At 43.9% G+C, this 13,399-nt stretch overlaps 1 protein-coding gene across 6 annotated transcripts in view; it reads left to right on the forward strand.

Moving 5' to 3' along the window:
- Positions 1-13,399, forward strand: part of FGFR3 (fibroblast growth factor receptor 3) — a 55,220-nt gene that overhangs the window by 12,525 nt on the left and 29,296 nt on the right. For all 6 annotated transcript variants that reach the window (XM_032108726.1, XM_032108727.1, XM_032108728.1 and 3 more), the window contains exons 2-3: positions 8,504-8,767; positions 13,146-13,199. In XM_032108726.1, coding sequence (XP_031964617.1) covers positions 8,504-8,767; positions 13,146-13,199 — 318 coding nt within the window. The remainder of the gene's footprint in view (positions 1-8,503; positions 8,768-13,145; positions 13,200-13,399) is intronic.

The following is a 13,399-nucleotide window of genomic DNA, read 5'->3' on the forward strand; positions in this document are numbered from 1 at the left end:
AGGAAACGGGCCAGGAGTTTGAGGTTTAATGCTTATTAAAGTTTTAGTGGGTGGGAAAATGCAATCAATAAATTTTGTTTAATGCCTCAAAACTGGTGTAAGTTTTCACTAGCTACACTGGAGAGTAGTTTTCATTTTGAAACTAGGACACTCGTAGTTGGAATGACAATTAATGTGGAGTGAATATGGTCCCAGTTGGAAGCCGATTTTTTTGAATAACATGAGAACTCCCCCCACCTCCCCGCCTTGGCTCCGAAGTGGGGTAGCTTCCGTTTTTAATTAGCAAACCCAGCAAAATTTAGCTCATTGTGTCTTTCTGCTGCTTTGGCCTAGTGGATAGCTTGGATTTCTCCATCTTGCTGTCTTGAGGCTCTTCTCTTTATTTTTTTTCCTTCAGTTTTGGTGCGGGAAGGAAAGGGGGGCTTCAGGATACTTAGGATTAAAGTCATTGTTTGGGGATATTTGCAGCCAGCTGCCTGCATTAAATGAAGATTAGAGGAGTGCACATTAAAAGTGCAAGGGAAATGCAGAGGACCTGGGATTTGGGAGCTGCATAGCTGTGAATCGAAGGGGAAAGGTTGGGGCTTTATGGCAATTTTTTTCTGATGCCATGTGATCTTAAAGCCCACTTCAGAAAGCATCACAAGTACCAGAAAAGCATCACAAGTAGCTTCCAGGGCAAAGATGGCTTGGGAATTGTAAAGGGAACAGGAGCATTTGCATTCCTTAAAAAGTTCCTCTGAGGTAAACCTAAACTTTTGGGCCTGGTGAACTTCTGTATTTCTTAAAAATTCATCTGCAAGAGCACTTGAAAGGTGTTGAAGTTTTGATAGAACTGACCAAGTAGCTGAAATCCCACTCTGGAGGTCAAAACTCCAGCAGTAATGAATTTTTGGAGGCTTTTTCAGAAGGAAATGGAGGTATAGAGAAAGAGCCCAGGAAAAAATAACTCAGAAGAATCATTCAGCAGCATGTGCTTAGTCTTTTAAGTAATTATAAGAAAGTTTAAAAATATTTCCAAAGATACAGCTGCTCTCCTTTTCCTATGCTTTGTGGAGCAGTCATTTGTGTAAGCTGTGTCCTTGTAGCAAACTTTGCTAATTGCTTGGGGTGTGTCACCTACAAAACCCCTCCAGGTAACCCGGTCCAGCGAAGTAGGAGGGATGCTGTGGTGCACTGATGCTGAAGAGCACGGGTTTGCTCAGGGCCTCCACAGTTCAGCAGAAGCAAGTTCTGCTCCAATGGAGTCTGGGGCAAGTTTTGCCCAATCTGCTGGGATGCTGGGAAGCCTCATTCTGTGCCTCAGTTTACATAGCTGCTGCCACGGGCTTTGAAAGGGCTTATGGTAGTTGCTTGCTTGCTGAAATGATGAGAGTGTTTTGGACTTCCTCAGGCATGTAGGGCAGGAATGTAAAACATCAGCCGCTTTGTGGTGGGATCTGTCTGTCAGCATCAAGCTGAGATGCCCCTGCTGTGCTGAGCAAAAGCTGAGGCCAAGTTGGCCACGTTCTTCAGAGGCAGCAAGAAGCAGACACCAAGAGGATGACAACACAGTCTCTTGTGCTCCCCCAGAGATCAGCCCCATGAGTGTCCCATCACTCTGCCTTGAGCAGGGAGTGGTCTGGGTTGACCACGTTTGGCCACTGCGGTTGAGTGAGGTTGTCTGTGTGACCTGTGGGCAAAACAGCTGCAAGGATGTGCCAGGCTGAGACTGATGTCATCCCCACCGTGAGCATGGGCTGCTGAGAACTGACACGGCTCATTGCTGCCCTCCGTGAGGAAAGCACAAAGACTCTGGCACCTGGGAGAGCAGGAGCCATCTGCATGGGCATCCTTGAGCAGGAGCCAGGAGCTCTCACAGCCTGGGGACCTCAGCATGCCCATGCTGCCTCCCATCCGCTGCTCCCTGTCTTTGGGGACCATTGATGAAGTGGAGACATTTCAATATCAGTTCTTTTATTTCTGTTAAAAAAACAATCTAATGCAGAACTCTGAGCTAACTAGATACATATGAGTGGTGGTTGCTTCCCTGTTTTCAGTGGGGAACCAACTGTTTGATTGTACAATCTGGCCAGATTTTAAGGAAAACTCCCCATCACTGCCTGTTGCTTTAAGCCAGCGAGCCCCAGCTGAAGGCTGTCCTTGGGACCAGTTCTGGGCTCTCAGCAGCAACCAAAGCTTTGTGCCTCTTGGAGGGGTTTACATTCCCATCATTTTAGGTGTAGCCAGGAGACCCCTTTGATTTGTTCCCTGGTGGGTGTTTCTGTCCTCCTCAGGACTTCCAAGTGTCAGAGGGAAATCCTCCTGGCCAAAGTGTTTTTGTAACTATTTTAGCTTTGTGATAATTTATTTCTTTAAACTATCTGTGCCTGAATTGGGTGATCTAAGAAAACAGTCCATTAAAAGGAGGATACTGTAGAGTCCTGATGAATCCTGTTTTCTACTTGGCCGATGGAACAGAAAGCTAATTGCCAGTAGTAAATCCATTCAAAGGAGGACTGGAGGGAGGGAGAAAAGCTAATATTCCTCCTTGAATGCCGTTTAATCTCTGAAACCTTTCATGCAGATGTAAATTAGGATTTGCACAACAGAGTCAACAGTTGCTTAGTAGATAAGGCAGATTTGCAACATCTGCTTTTTCCATTCTGGAAGCTCTTCCAAAGTCACTGTTGGGGATAGCCAAACTAAACAGTAGAGGTTTTTTTACTCTTTTCCATAATCTCTTGTTTATAAAGAAAGCTGCATATGACAGAATTAAACCTGGTTATTGTTCTGCTAATTCCGTAGGAAAAAAGTTTGCTTTTCTCCTGAAACAGATCTAAGAAAACCCCCACGGGGTGGTAATACAGTGCAGTTACTTGTTAATGTCTTTGGAAGAAATGTTGCCTGGTAACAATTGCATAGGCCACTGCAGTGGTAATACAGTATAAACAGTCTACTTAGCATTATTATTATTAGAAAAGCTGTTTTAAGCTGCTCCAGAACTGCCTCCTCCCAAGCAAACACTTGCAATATAGGAAAGATAAAGTGGTACCTTTGGATGACCTGGTCTAGGGGAAGATGTCCTTGCCCATGGCAGGGGTGTTGGAATGAGATAATATTTAAGGTCCCTTCCAACGCAAACCATTCTGTGGTTCTTTGATTCTGTGAAATAATGGAGGCAAACCCTTTCCAGGGTTTTTTATATATATATTTTTATATCACAGTTTAGACTTCTACAGGTATAGATATTTTATTTTTGGAATATTTTATTTCTGGGTGCAAGCCCCACTGAGCAGGGGAGATAACCCAGCAAAAACACCGCTTTGGGAGGCAATACTGCTTCAGCAAAGCATCCTGTGCTGCTGTGATTGCCAGAGTGAGCCCCTTCTTCCCAGGATGACTGCAGCCTGACACTGGGAAGTGTGGTGCAGGAGGGGTCTTGACCTTAGAAGGGGAGAGGAGTGGGGGGGAAAGTGAAAACAGAATATTTTGTATAATAATTTTTATTTTATAAAGAAAATATAATAGAAAATACATAATATACACAAAACACTTTATATAATATCATGTATGTATTTGATATATTGCATTTTGCTGTGCCAGGCTGGTGAGGTGCCTTTTGGGGTGGCAGGGCCATAGCCAGACAGGGATGTTCCACCTCTGGCACTGTCACATCTGTGCAGAAAGGAGGGGAAGCCATGCCCTGCATAAAGTACTTCCAAAAAAATACAGATATATAAAAAATACCCCATCAGCTCCCTGCAGAGCAGTTGCGGGTATGCAAGGACTGCACCGCTCCCTCGATCTTATCTGCCCTGAGAAGGCAGGTTCCTGGGGAAACAGGTGATCCCACGATCTTATCATGCCCACCTCTCACAGGGGCTGCAGTGCTGCAGGGCCTGGGGCTGGTCTGGTGGTTTTCAATATTTCCCCGGGGCCCATCTGCCTCTCTGGGAGGAGGCAGAGGGAATGGGGATGTGGGTTCTTTTGGGGAGGTGACACTGGGGCCACTTGTCACATTTCCTGGCTACTTTTTGGATTTAGATGAATGAACAATTTTTGGCAAGAAAAGTGTTTTATTTCCCTGCTGGGAAGTTAGCTCTGCGAAGTGCAGAAGTCCCAAGGTGAGGTGAGGAAGTGACTCCATCCCAGGAACAGCCTCACAGGTATTGTGAAAAACACCTGAATATTATTTGCTGGGTGAATAATACTGTCAGCCTCTGTTAACACAGGCAGGACACTTATTTCGAATAAACCAGGGCTAAATGCACGGGACACAGTGCTGGTCTGAGCCTGGAGATAGTGTACATGCTCTTTACCAGCATGGCTATGTTCGTCCCACTAACGCTGGAGGTTTCCATACACCTCCAGCAGTTACTCACCAGCTCACTGGCTGAGACCATGATCCCCCTGGGAATGGGATAACAAACTCAACAGGAGAAAGCTCTGGCATGGCTGTTGCTCTGTGATCCTATAATGTATCCTGTCACGGTGGATTTGGTGCAATAAAATACATAGAACAAGAAACGATTTCAGATTAACCTGGAGAGAGAAATGTGTGGAGCGCTGCTGTCTCTGTGCTTGTTAACATGCCAAATACAGCTTGTTTAGCTTGAAAAAGGAAAAATACGATCTGCTTAGAATTGAGCCTTAGTCCATTCCAGCACCAGGCTGTGAAGCACTCCTGGAAAGCCTCTTGGGGATTGCCAGGGTTCAGGGTGGGGTGAGGAATCTCTTGCTGGTGGTACTGAAAGTGGTGTGCCTCAAATACTCTGTGGGGGGAGTGCCAATGTGATTTGTGTGGTTTGAGTTGTGTGGTGGGTGTTCCCCTGCTGCAGGATGCCCACTGAAGGAAAAGGATGATGATGATGATGATGGGGGATGTGTGCACCCCACCAGAGCAGTTCCTCAGGGGACTCCTAAACACTTTGATGTTTGAAAAAGTAGGGTTGTGGGAAGTTATTCCAGGGGGAAGATCGCAGGTGAAGAGAAACTGCCTGGAGCCAGAACCCAGCACCCTGTGAGGTGACATAGTACCCTGGGGCTCCCTCACCCCTGACTGTGGGCCTTTGCTGCCCAGGAGCAGTCCGCAGCAGAATCTGTAAATAGTCCCTGGCACCCAGGAGGGCACCAGGCAGGCTCTAGGTTGGCTTGGATTTTTTGGGGGGCCATAAACAGCCCAGGAATAGCCCACCAGCCTCCAGGGATAGCCCACCACCCTCCACCTCGTCCTTGTCCTTTCGTGCCTGAAAAATAAATAACTTGAGAGCTGCATGCATTAAAACCAAAATAAAATATTTCCAGGCTCAGCCAGAAACAAGTATTGATGTCTAAGAGGAGCAGACAGCTGATGGAAATACTGACACACTTAAGCACTTGGAGCTGTGAACCACATAGAAAGTGAATTTATTGCTGGGATGAGCCAAGCAGCTACAGAGATGAAGTATCTTATCCTTATAAGTGAATACATACAAAAGCATTTCAGCGTTGCTGGGCCAACTGCTCCTCATTGGGGAAGGTGTTTCCCAGCCAGTTGCTGCCTTTTTGCTGCTCTGAACAGCTTAAAAATGGTCTCTTTCTCTGTAGTATATTTGCTATTAACAGTGATGATGCTGCAAGTGCTGATCTCTATCACATGTGTCTCTTGGTGATTCTCAAGCCATTAGTGCTTTGGTTAAACTAATAATTGGTTGAATTTTAGTCATACCTTGGGAGCCCACAACCCAGATTGCCTCCTTCTCTGGAGCAACCCGTTAAAGCTGCGAATGTGTTAATCCCTCCTCTGCTGGCAAGCAGCAGAGTGGGCTCCTGTAATCCCTACATGAGTTAACTCCCTGGTAATTTATACCTGAGTGTCAGTCATGGTTTAACCCCAGCTGGGAACTGAGCTCCACACTGCAGCTTGCTCACCCCATCTCGGAGGGTGGAGGAGAGAATCAGAGGAGTAAAAGTGAGAAAACTTATGGGTTGAGATAAAGACATTTTAATAAGAGAAGCAAAGGCTGTACACACAAGCAAAGCAGAACAAGGGATTTTATTTCACCACTTCCCAAGGGCATCCCCAGGACAGCTGGGCTCCATCACACAGTGACTGGGGAAGACAAATGCCATCACTCCAGACAACTCCTCCTTCTTCTCCCAGTTTTATTGCAGATGTCATATGGTCTGGAATATTCCTTGGGTCAGCTGGGCTCAGCTGTCCTGGCTGTGTCCCCTCCCATTTTTTTATGGCTGGATAGTTGGCATCAGAGGGGGCAACTTCATGTCTCCTTCCTGTCTTGGTGTCTCTAGTTGAAAAGGTGTTGGAAACTTGCAGCTGGAAGGCAGGAAGGAGCTGCTGGATGCTGGCCACCCTGTGAGAGATGGGGGCTTTGGTTCTCTGCTTTAAACTCCTGCTGTTTTAAGCATGGAAATGAGACTGTCTCTGCTTTCAGATTTATCTGTGTACTTGAAGTCTATATAAGGAATGAGAGCAAAAATTGGTTCTCCAAGGTCACAGATGGGCAAAGTGCTTAAAAGCATTTGAGTGCCCATTTAAATACTTGTGGAGGTCTCCAGCTTGGGTCCTATTTATTTTTTAAGCCATAAGCGTTTAAACAAAAGTTTGAAAAACAGTTTACAGAAGTGAGATTAAGACCATTAGTAGCATTCCCCTTTTAATTCACCACTATGTCTTTCCAGTATTATTCCCAGTCAGTAGGAAAAAAGTCACTAGAACCAAACTTTGCATCACAATATCTGCTGGAGACCGACTGGGGAGGCTGAGGGTAGAGGTGCCAAAATAAAGTTGTCAGAAACAAGAGATGCTGCTTCGTTCCACAGAAGAAGCTTGAGACCCCAGTCCATCTGCTGAGTCTTACTTTCCTCTTCCTTCCAGCATTCCCTGTATACATTTTATAAAAATTCTTTGTTGCTTTGTCATTAACTGCGGTTCATTATGGTTTTCAGAAAAGAGGTATTTCCTTTCAAATGGCTAACTGGTACAGTTTGGCCTGTGCTTAGTCTGAGCTTGTTCCTGTTCAGTAGGTTTATAATACAAAACCCAAAATATACAAGTGTTGATCATTTGGCAAACAGCTTTGGTAGAACTGTGTTTGGTGTGGAGGGGTTATACAGTTGTATAGGGCTTGTTTTCCAGTAGATTAAATTAGCAAGAGGTTCCATCAGAGTTAGACCAGTAGTCAGTCTTGCAAGTGCAAAGCTGTCCACAGGGCTTTTAAATTTGAAGCCAAAGTTGGTACCAGTGAAAAAATCCTCATAGTTTAGAACAAGGAAGAAAAAACACTTGAATAGTTAAACTAGAATATTTCTGAACCAGATCTTCCCCAAGGATATATCCCAGTTGGGAAGAGACCATGGGTGAACACTCAAATGTTGCAATGAGTGCTGGTCTGATAGCAAGGAAATGCTGGATGGAGCTCAGTCTTTTTTTTTTTATTTACTAAAAGTATATGCTTTCAGGGAAAATTTTTATTAAAAGGGAGAAAAACCCAACACCCTAAACCTTTGACTGCACGAACACCACAACATTCTGGCCAAACCATAAAATATTTGAGTTGGAATTGCTACCAGGGTATGAGGAAAGGCTCTTTGTAATCCCAATGAGTGTGGGCTTTGCCTCCTGTGAGACAGTACCTCCCATGAAATACCACCTTTTCAGGCTCCCAGAATCCTTTCTTTCTACCCTGCCAAGGCTATTGACAGCAACATTTTTAGATTTTAAATCTTTGCATTTATACAAGAATAAAAACATGCATGACAAGAAGAGAAAAGAAATACATTTTTCTCTTACAGCCTGCTCCAACTCTTTCACCTCAAGGCAAAAGAGCAGCCTGGAGCCAATGCTACATCCTCAGGTATTTGGAGCTGCTGTACTTGCATTGGTTTCACAGTGTAGTCATAATCTATGAATATGTCTTTGATTCTGCACTTTTGTTGCACAGAGAATAACTTCAGCAGGAAGCTAGTGGTGGTTTCATTTATTTTAGCTATTCCAACCTGCATCTTCTGTCCAGCCTTCCACCTGTTTCCTTCGGCCCACAGACGTTGCCTTTGGGTCACCCAGAGTCACTTACAAAATTTGGTTTATCCCCAGTTCTGCTCCTTATATCCTGTCCTTGCTGAGTCCTGTAGGGTTTGTGGACAGACTCACAGGAATAAACAAAGGGAGGTCCAGAAACTGAACTGTGAACTTGTCAGCTCACAGTTATTTCTGCCACATCACCCCTCACCCACAGCAGTGAGTGTTGCAATGACCTTTCTAGAGGCCTGTGCTGTTTTTTGTGATGCACCTGGTGGGGTGCCCATGTTTTGGTTGCTACAGGGTCGAAGCCATCCTCGTAGATCAGCCAGAGACCTGACTGCCTTTGCACAGCTACCTGCCTGTGGCAGGCAAGGGAAAGGTCTGGGCACCTGGAAGCATCAGTAGAGCAAATATGAGATATGTTTCTTTTTTAAGCACCCTTTCTGTCTGTGATACCTGCTCTTATTTATTCATCTCCATTTCTTCTCCGCTTTGCAGAATACTTGAGGAGCGAGACCGCCTTTCTGGAAGAGTTGGTGTTTGGAAATGGAGATACCATTGAACTTTCCTGTAACACCCAAGGCTCTTCTGTGTCTGTTTTCTGGTTTAAAGATGGTATTGGAATTGCACCTACCAACAGAACTCATATTGGACAAAAACTGTTGAAGATAATCAATGTGTCATATGATGACTCGGGGCTGTACAGTTGCAAGCCAAGGCATTCCAATGAGGTCCTGGGAAACTTTACAGTCAGAGTTACAGGTATGTGCAGAAATACAGCTGTTTCAGTGATTTTCTTTTTTTTTTTTTCTTTTTGCCCTTTCACATGTTCAGCACAACTGGTGGTTTGTGGTGTTTGTCTGTCCATGGAAGGTCTGTACCTCCCTGGTAACTCCTGACAGTGATTAGACTGGCAAAACAAACCAACTGAAGAATGCTTGCATGTCCGTACCAAATGTTGAAGCTTGATGTTAATACTGAGAGAGACTTAGAAAGGATGCTAGTCAGATTAAACCTCAAATCACCCTTAACACTCAAATAGATGCAATGCTACCTTAGAAGTCTTTTGTGAGTGAGTGAACTGTGGCTCAGGGGGGTTAAATGACGCTTTCCGTTTTATGTGACAAATCAGTGGCAAAATTGCATGTAAAAGCTGGAGGTTCCTGAAGACTGTTTCTCTGTTGTAGCTGATAAATCTCTGCCCTCCATCACAGTTATCCCAAATTGCTAGCTTGTTTTAGAGGTAGCTTATCCATAAACTGTGTATATCCAAAATATGTGCTTCATTGAAGTTACTTATTGGGATTCATACATTGCAAACAAGTGCTGTGTTAGCAAAGTACTTGCTGTCATTTGCTTGGCCATATTTTTTGTGATGAGGACAATAGAGCAGAACAGCTAAAAGCTGTCCAACCCTGGATCACTAGACATAGAGTGCTAGAGAAATCTGTTGTTTCCAGATAGCTAACCACCAACACAAAGGTCATCTTCATGATTTCAGGCTGATGCATTGGTAGATGGATACTCGTCGCTGTGAGCAGATAGAAAACCTCCTCATCACAGATTAAAAGCCTGCATTTTCTGGAGAATTGGACACTTGTGGATCTCAGGTTTTGAAAACTTTCATTTGCCCTTGTACTGTTGGAGATTTTCAGCAGTCCTTGAATAGTAGGTCCTTCCTCCAGAAGTTGAGTTCCCTCAAAAAGTAAGAGAGTCTGTCTGAAAACCAAACACAGAGATGTTTGTGATTGTGAATCACATCCACTCCATAAAGAGCTTTCTTGTGCCAGCAGTAGGATTTTGTGTGAGAGAGAACCATCATGAGAATAAAAGCTCGTTTCAGTAAGCCTTCAGCAACATCTGCTTTTTATTGAATGTTACTGGAGATTGCTGTGAATGCTTCAAGGTCATATCAATTAAATGGTTAAAGAAGTGTTTGGCCCTTGAAAGACTTTCTTTAACTAGGTACGATTATTGGACCTATCCAGCAAACCACAGGTTGTTAGAAATGTTACTCTCTCTTTTTTTTCTAAGTGACATGAAAATGCTTTTGAGTTCAAGGGGCAGCAGGGACGCAGGAGAGGGCAGCTGGTTACATGCTCAAATGAAACAGCTGCCAGCCTCAAAAGTTTGTAAAGTGAGAAATTGTTTTTAATAGTGGAAGTACTGATAATCCTCTGCTTTTAAAAAGTTTAAGCCCCTGTATTTTTCCTCTTTGCTAATAATAGCTAATAACAGCTTAAGAGCTAGCGAGTAACCTGAACCTGCTTTCTGACAACATTATGAGTCTTTGATTCTATTAGCCCACTGTCATTACCACCAAAATGCTGGTAATGTGGGAGACTCCTTTTTAGCTGTCAGCAGCACTTGTTTTTAAACTTTGAAGCCCTGCTTTACATGGCAATAGTGGTGCCTCTCATATACTCAGATATTGCTTCATAATTAGTATTGATTGCTTGGCGTGGCACTGCAGAGATGAGATTGTATTTGGAGATTTGTGGTTTGTGTCCCCAATTCTTAAAGGTAACGCCAGCAATTAGCTCAGGTATCTGGTCAGGTGTTTATGTGGATGTCTGATGTTTGGGGCTGGCGTTATTCTCTTAACTCTCTGTGTTAAACTGGTTTAAAGCTGTACTAACAAACTGGAATTGCTCTGATCTGTGTTCTTAAGTGAGCAAAACTAGGCTAGATGTATTTGGAATAGCTGATCCACACGCAAGTTCCATTTTGAGAGATGCTTCCAGGTTCTAGGAAGGATAGGATATTAGGATTTCATGATTTTCCTACACAGAGCCATGAGATTTGAGTCTGCAACAAACTGACAGTTCTGCAGCGACTCTCACTGTGCACAGGGGGATGTTTGATGTTGGAAGCAGAGCAAGTAGATGCTGGAGCTGGCATTCAAGGGCTGAGAACCAGGCTGATTAATAGCAGGGTTTGATCTCTTTAAAATGCCTCACTTGACAGACAAGGGCTTGAGTGTTTGCTAGTTTACAAAAAGAAACATACTGTCCCCTTAAAACCTGAGCACTTGGAAAGGATTGCAAGTAGAGGCTGCATGCCCAAACTGATATCCAGCCCTGTTGGCAGAAGCTCCATTTCTGCAACCGTTTCATGCACAGAACAGCCTTTGGATTTAGTGGCTGAGCAGCACCCCTGTATGAGCATGGACTGCAGGCTGCTACCAGCAAGCACAGCTTTCAAAATACCCAAGGCTGAGCATTAACCAGGTAACTGAACAAATTAAACCCCTTTTCATTCATAATTAAAGCCCTTTTGAGCAGTTCTTGCTGATGCTAATACTCAACAACTTCTGCAAAGGATTACTGCTTTAGTAAATGATAAACAGCTTATAATTTTTAGTCACCATTTGGAAAAGGTGATGTTTTAGTAACCTGAATAGGACAGTAGCTATAAACATGGGATATTTGGTTTTAAAATCTAAGCTGCACTTCTCATCTTAAAAACAAGCAAGGTCAAAGACTTCCCTCGACCTTGTGAAAATGTTTTTGAATTAGTTTAAAAATTGATTCTACTCCTCTGGTCATGATGGATTCATTGGAAAGCAGAAGTAAACTATAATCGTGTGTTAATATATGGGTAACCAAATCTGAGAGAGCAGAACTGAGGAGGTGCTGATTTCTCTGTCGATGCTGGTGGGGATTTGGCTCAGTTTCTGCCTTCGCTGGGACTTGAGTAAACCTGCTGGATCAGCCAAAACACCTAAACATCCACTTTACTTTCAGCAAGCCCCATGGCATTTCCCTAGTTCTGCTGCCAGCAGGACCTCAACTGTGGATTTGCAGTTAGATACGTGCTTAAAGTCGTTCTTGAGGCTTTGCCAAAGAGAAGGTGTAAAGCATGATGAGCCCCTGCAGTCTAAGGCAGGGAGATGTTTCCTGTGTTATTTGCTTCTGTGGATGGAGAAAATACCTTGTCACCTTTCCTTCTTTTCCCCTCCTTTTATCCCCTCCCCACCTTTTTTCTTTTTCCATTTTTTACCTCCACTGTGCTGGTCAGAGAACAGCAGAAAACTCAAGTGCATCTTGAAATGAAGAATGTTCTGCCTGGCTTGATCTAAAGCAGTGCTTGACATTTCTGGCCACATGTTGAACACTCATAATGTTTCCCATTTTCTAGTGTTTAAGGCCAAGTTCTTTTACCACTGTCTCAGAGCATAAAGGCTGCTGGGTTGATAGCATTTTGCCTTTCTTTAAAAGAGAAATTCGTGGAGATTATATAACATCAGTGATGCTAACTCTTTCAGACGCTGAACTGTACTAAACTAAACTGTGTAAACTAAATCAAACACTAAGCTACTGTCTGATAATGGCATTTACATTTACAGTAGTCATCAGTACAGTACACCACTACAGTAGTAGGTGGGGGGAAGAGGGACTGAGCCTTCATTGTGGACAGCTTGGAGAAGGTGAAATGTTAGACTACATTAAAAGAAACAGTTTAGGATGTTTTGGAAAGATACAGATGGAAAATTCCCACCTGTTTACCTGTATTGAGTTACAGCCTTGAAGTGCCTCTGTGGGAGGAGTATAACCAAAGGGAACTGGTTCATGGAGTAGTCATCAAAATGTTGATGGAGAGAGAGGTTTGATTGCAAAAAGTTCAAAAGTTTTGGTCTTCATGGTTGAACAAGGAGTTAATGAAAGGAGATATGGCAGGGGCATATTGAGTTAAAAGAAAAATGCAGGGAAAGTGAGTTAGAGATGCTGACCAGTAGTTTTGAGACATGGTAAAATAAAAAGTCTTCAGAGTGAATGCTAGAGGGGGGAAAAAAAGCAGTCAGAGAGCTTGTTCTGCAAAAGAAACTTTCCTGTTTGGAATTTCTTTTGTATTTATGAGGAAGAGAGCATTTCACACAGCGAGAAGCATTTGACATGGGACCCCGTTTTCAGAGCACTGGCAAACTCATGACACCACTCTTCCAGTTCAGAATGCACCTGTCTAGTTTTGCCTGGCCCAGCAGCATCAGAGGGGTGGGCTGGTGGAGCTGCAAGGAAGGGTGAACCATCACTTGGATGTTCTCCCTTGCTGGAGCCCATGACACCAACAGCCTCATCCAGCATGGTGTCCCCACATACCATCGTCTTTCTGCCTCACTTCTTTCTCTGTCTCTTTCCAGATTCCCCTTCATCGGGTGATGATGAAGATGACGATGATGAGTCAGAAGATACAGGTAATTTGTTTTTCTGGGATACAGAGGCCTTTTCTTTGAAGAAGCTGTGGCTCCCAAGCAGTGCAGCTCATCTGGGTGTTCACGTAGTCGCACAGCAACTCTTTCATTGGGTTGAAATCAGTGACCTCAGGATGTAACCATGATGAAATTTACCTAAAAATTTAGAAACAGCTGCCAGAGTGATATTGCTGCTCTGGAAT

Source organism: Corvus moneduloides, chromosome 5 (genome assembly GCF_009650955.1).
Source record: "Corvus moneduloides isolate bCorMon1 chromosome 5, bCorMon1.pri, whole genome shotgun sequence".
Lineage (NCBI taxonomy): Eukaryota > Metazoa > Chordata > Aves > Passeriformes > Corvidae > Corvus > Corvus moneduloides.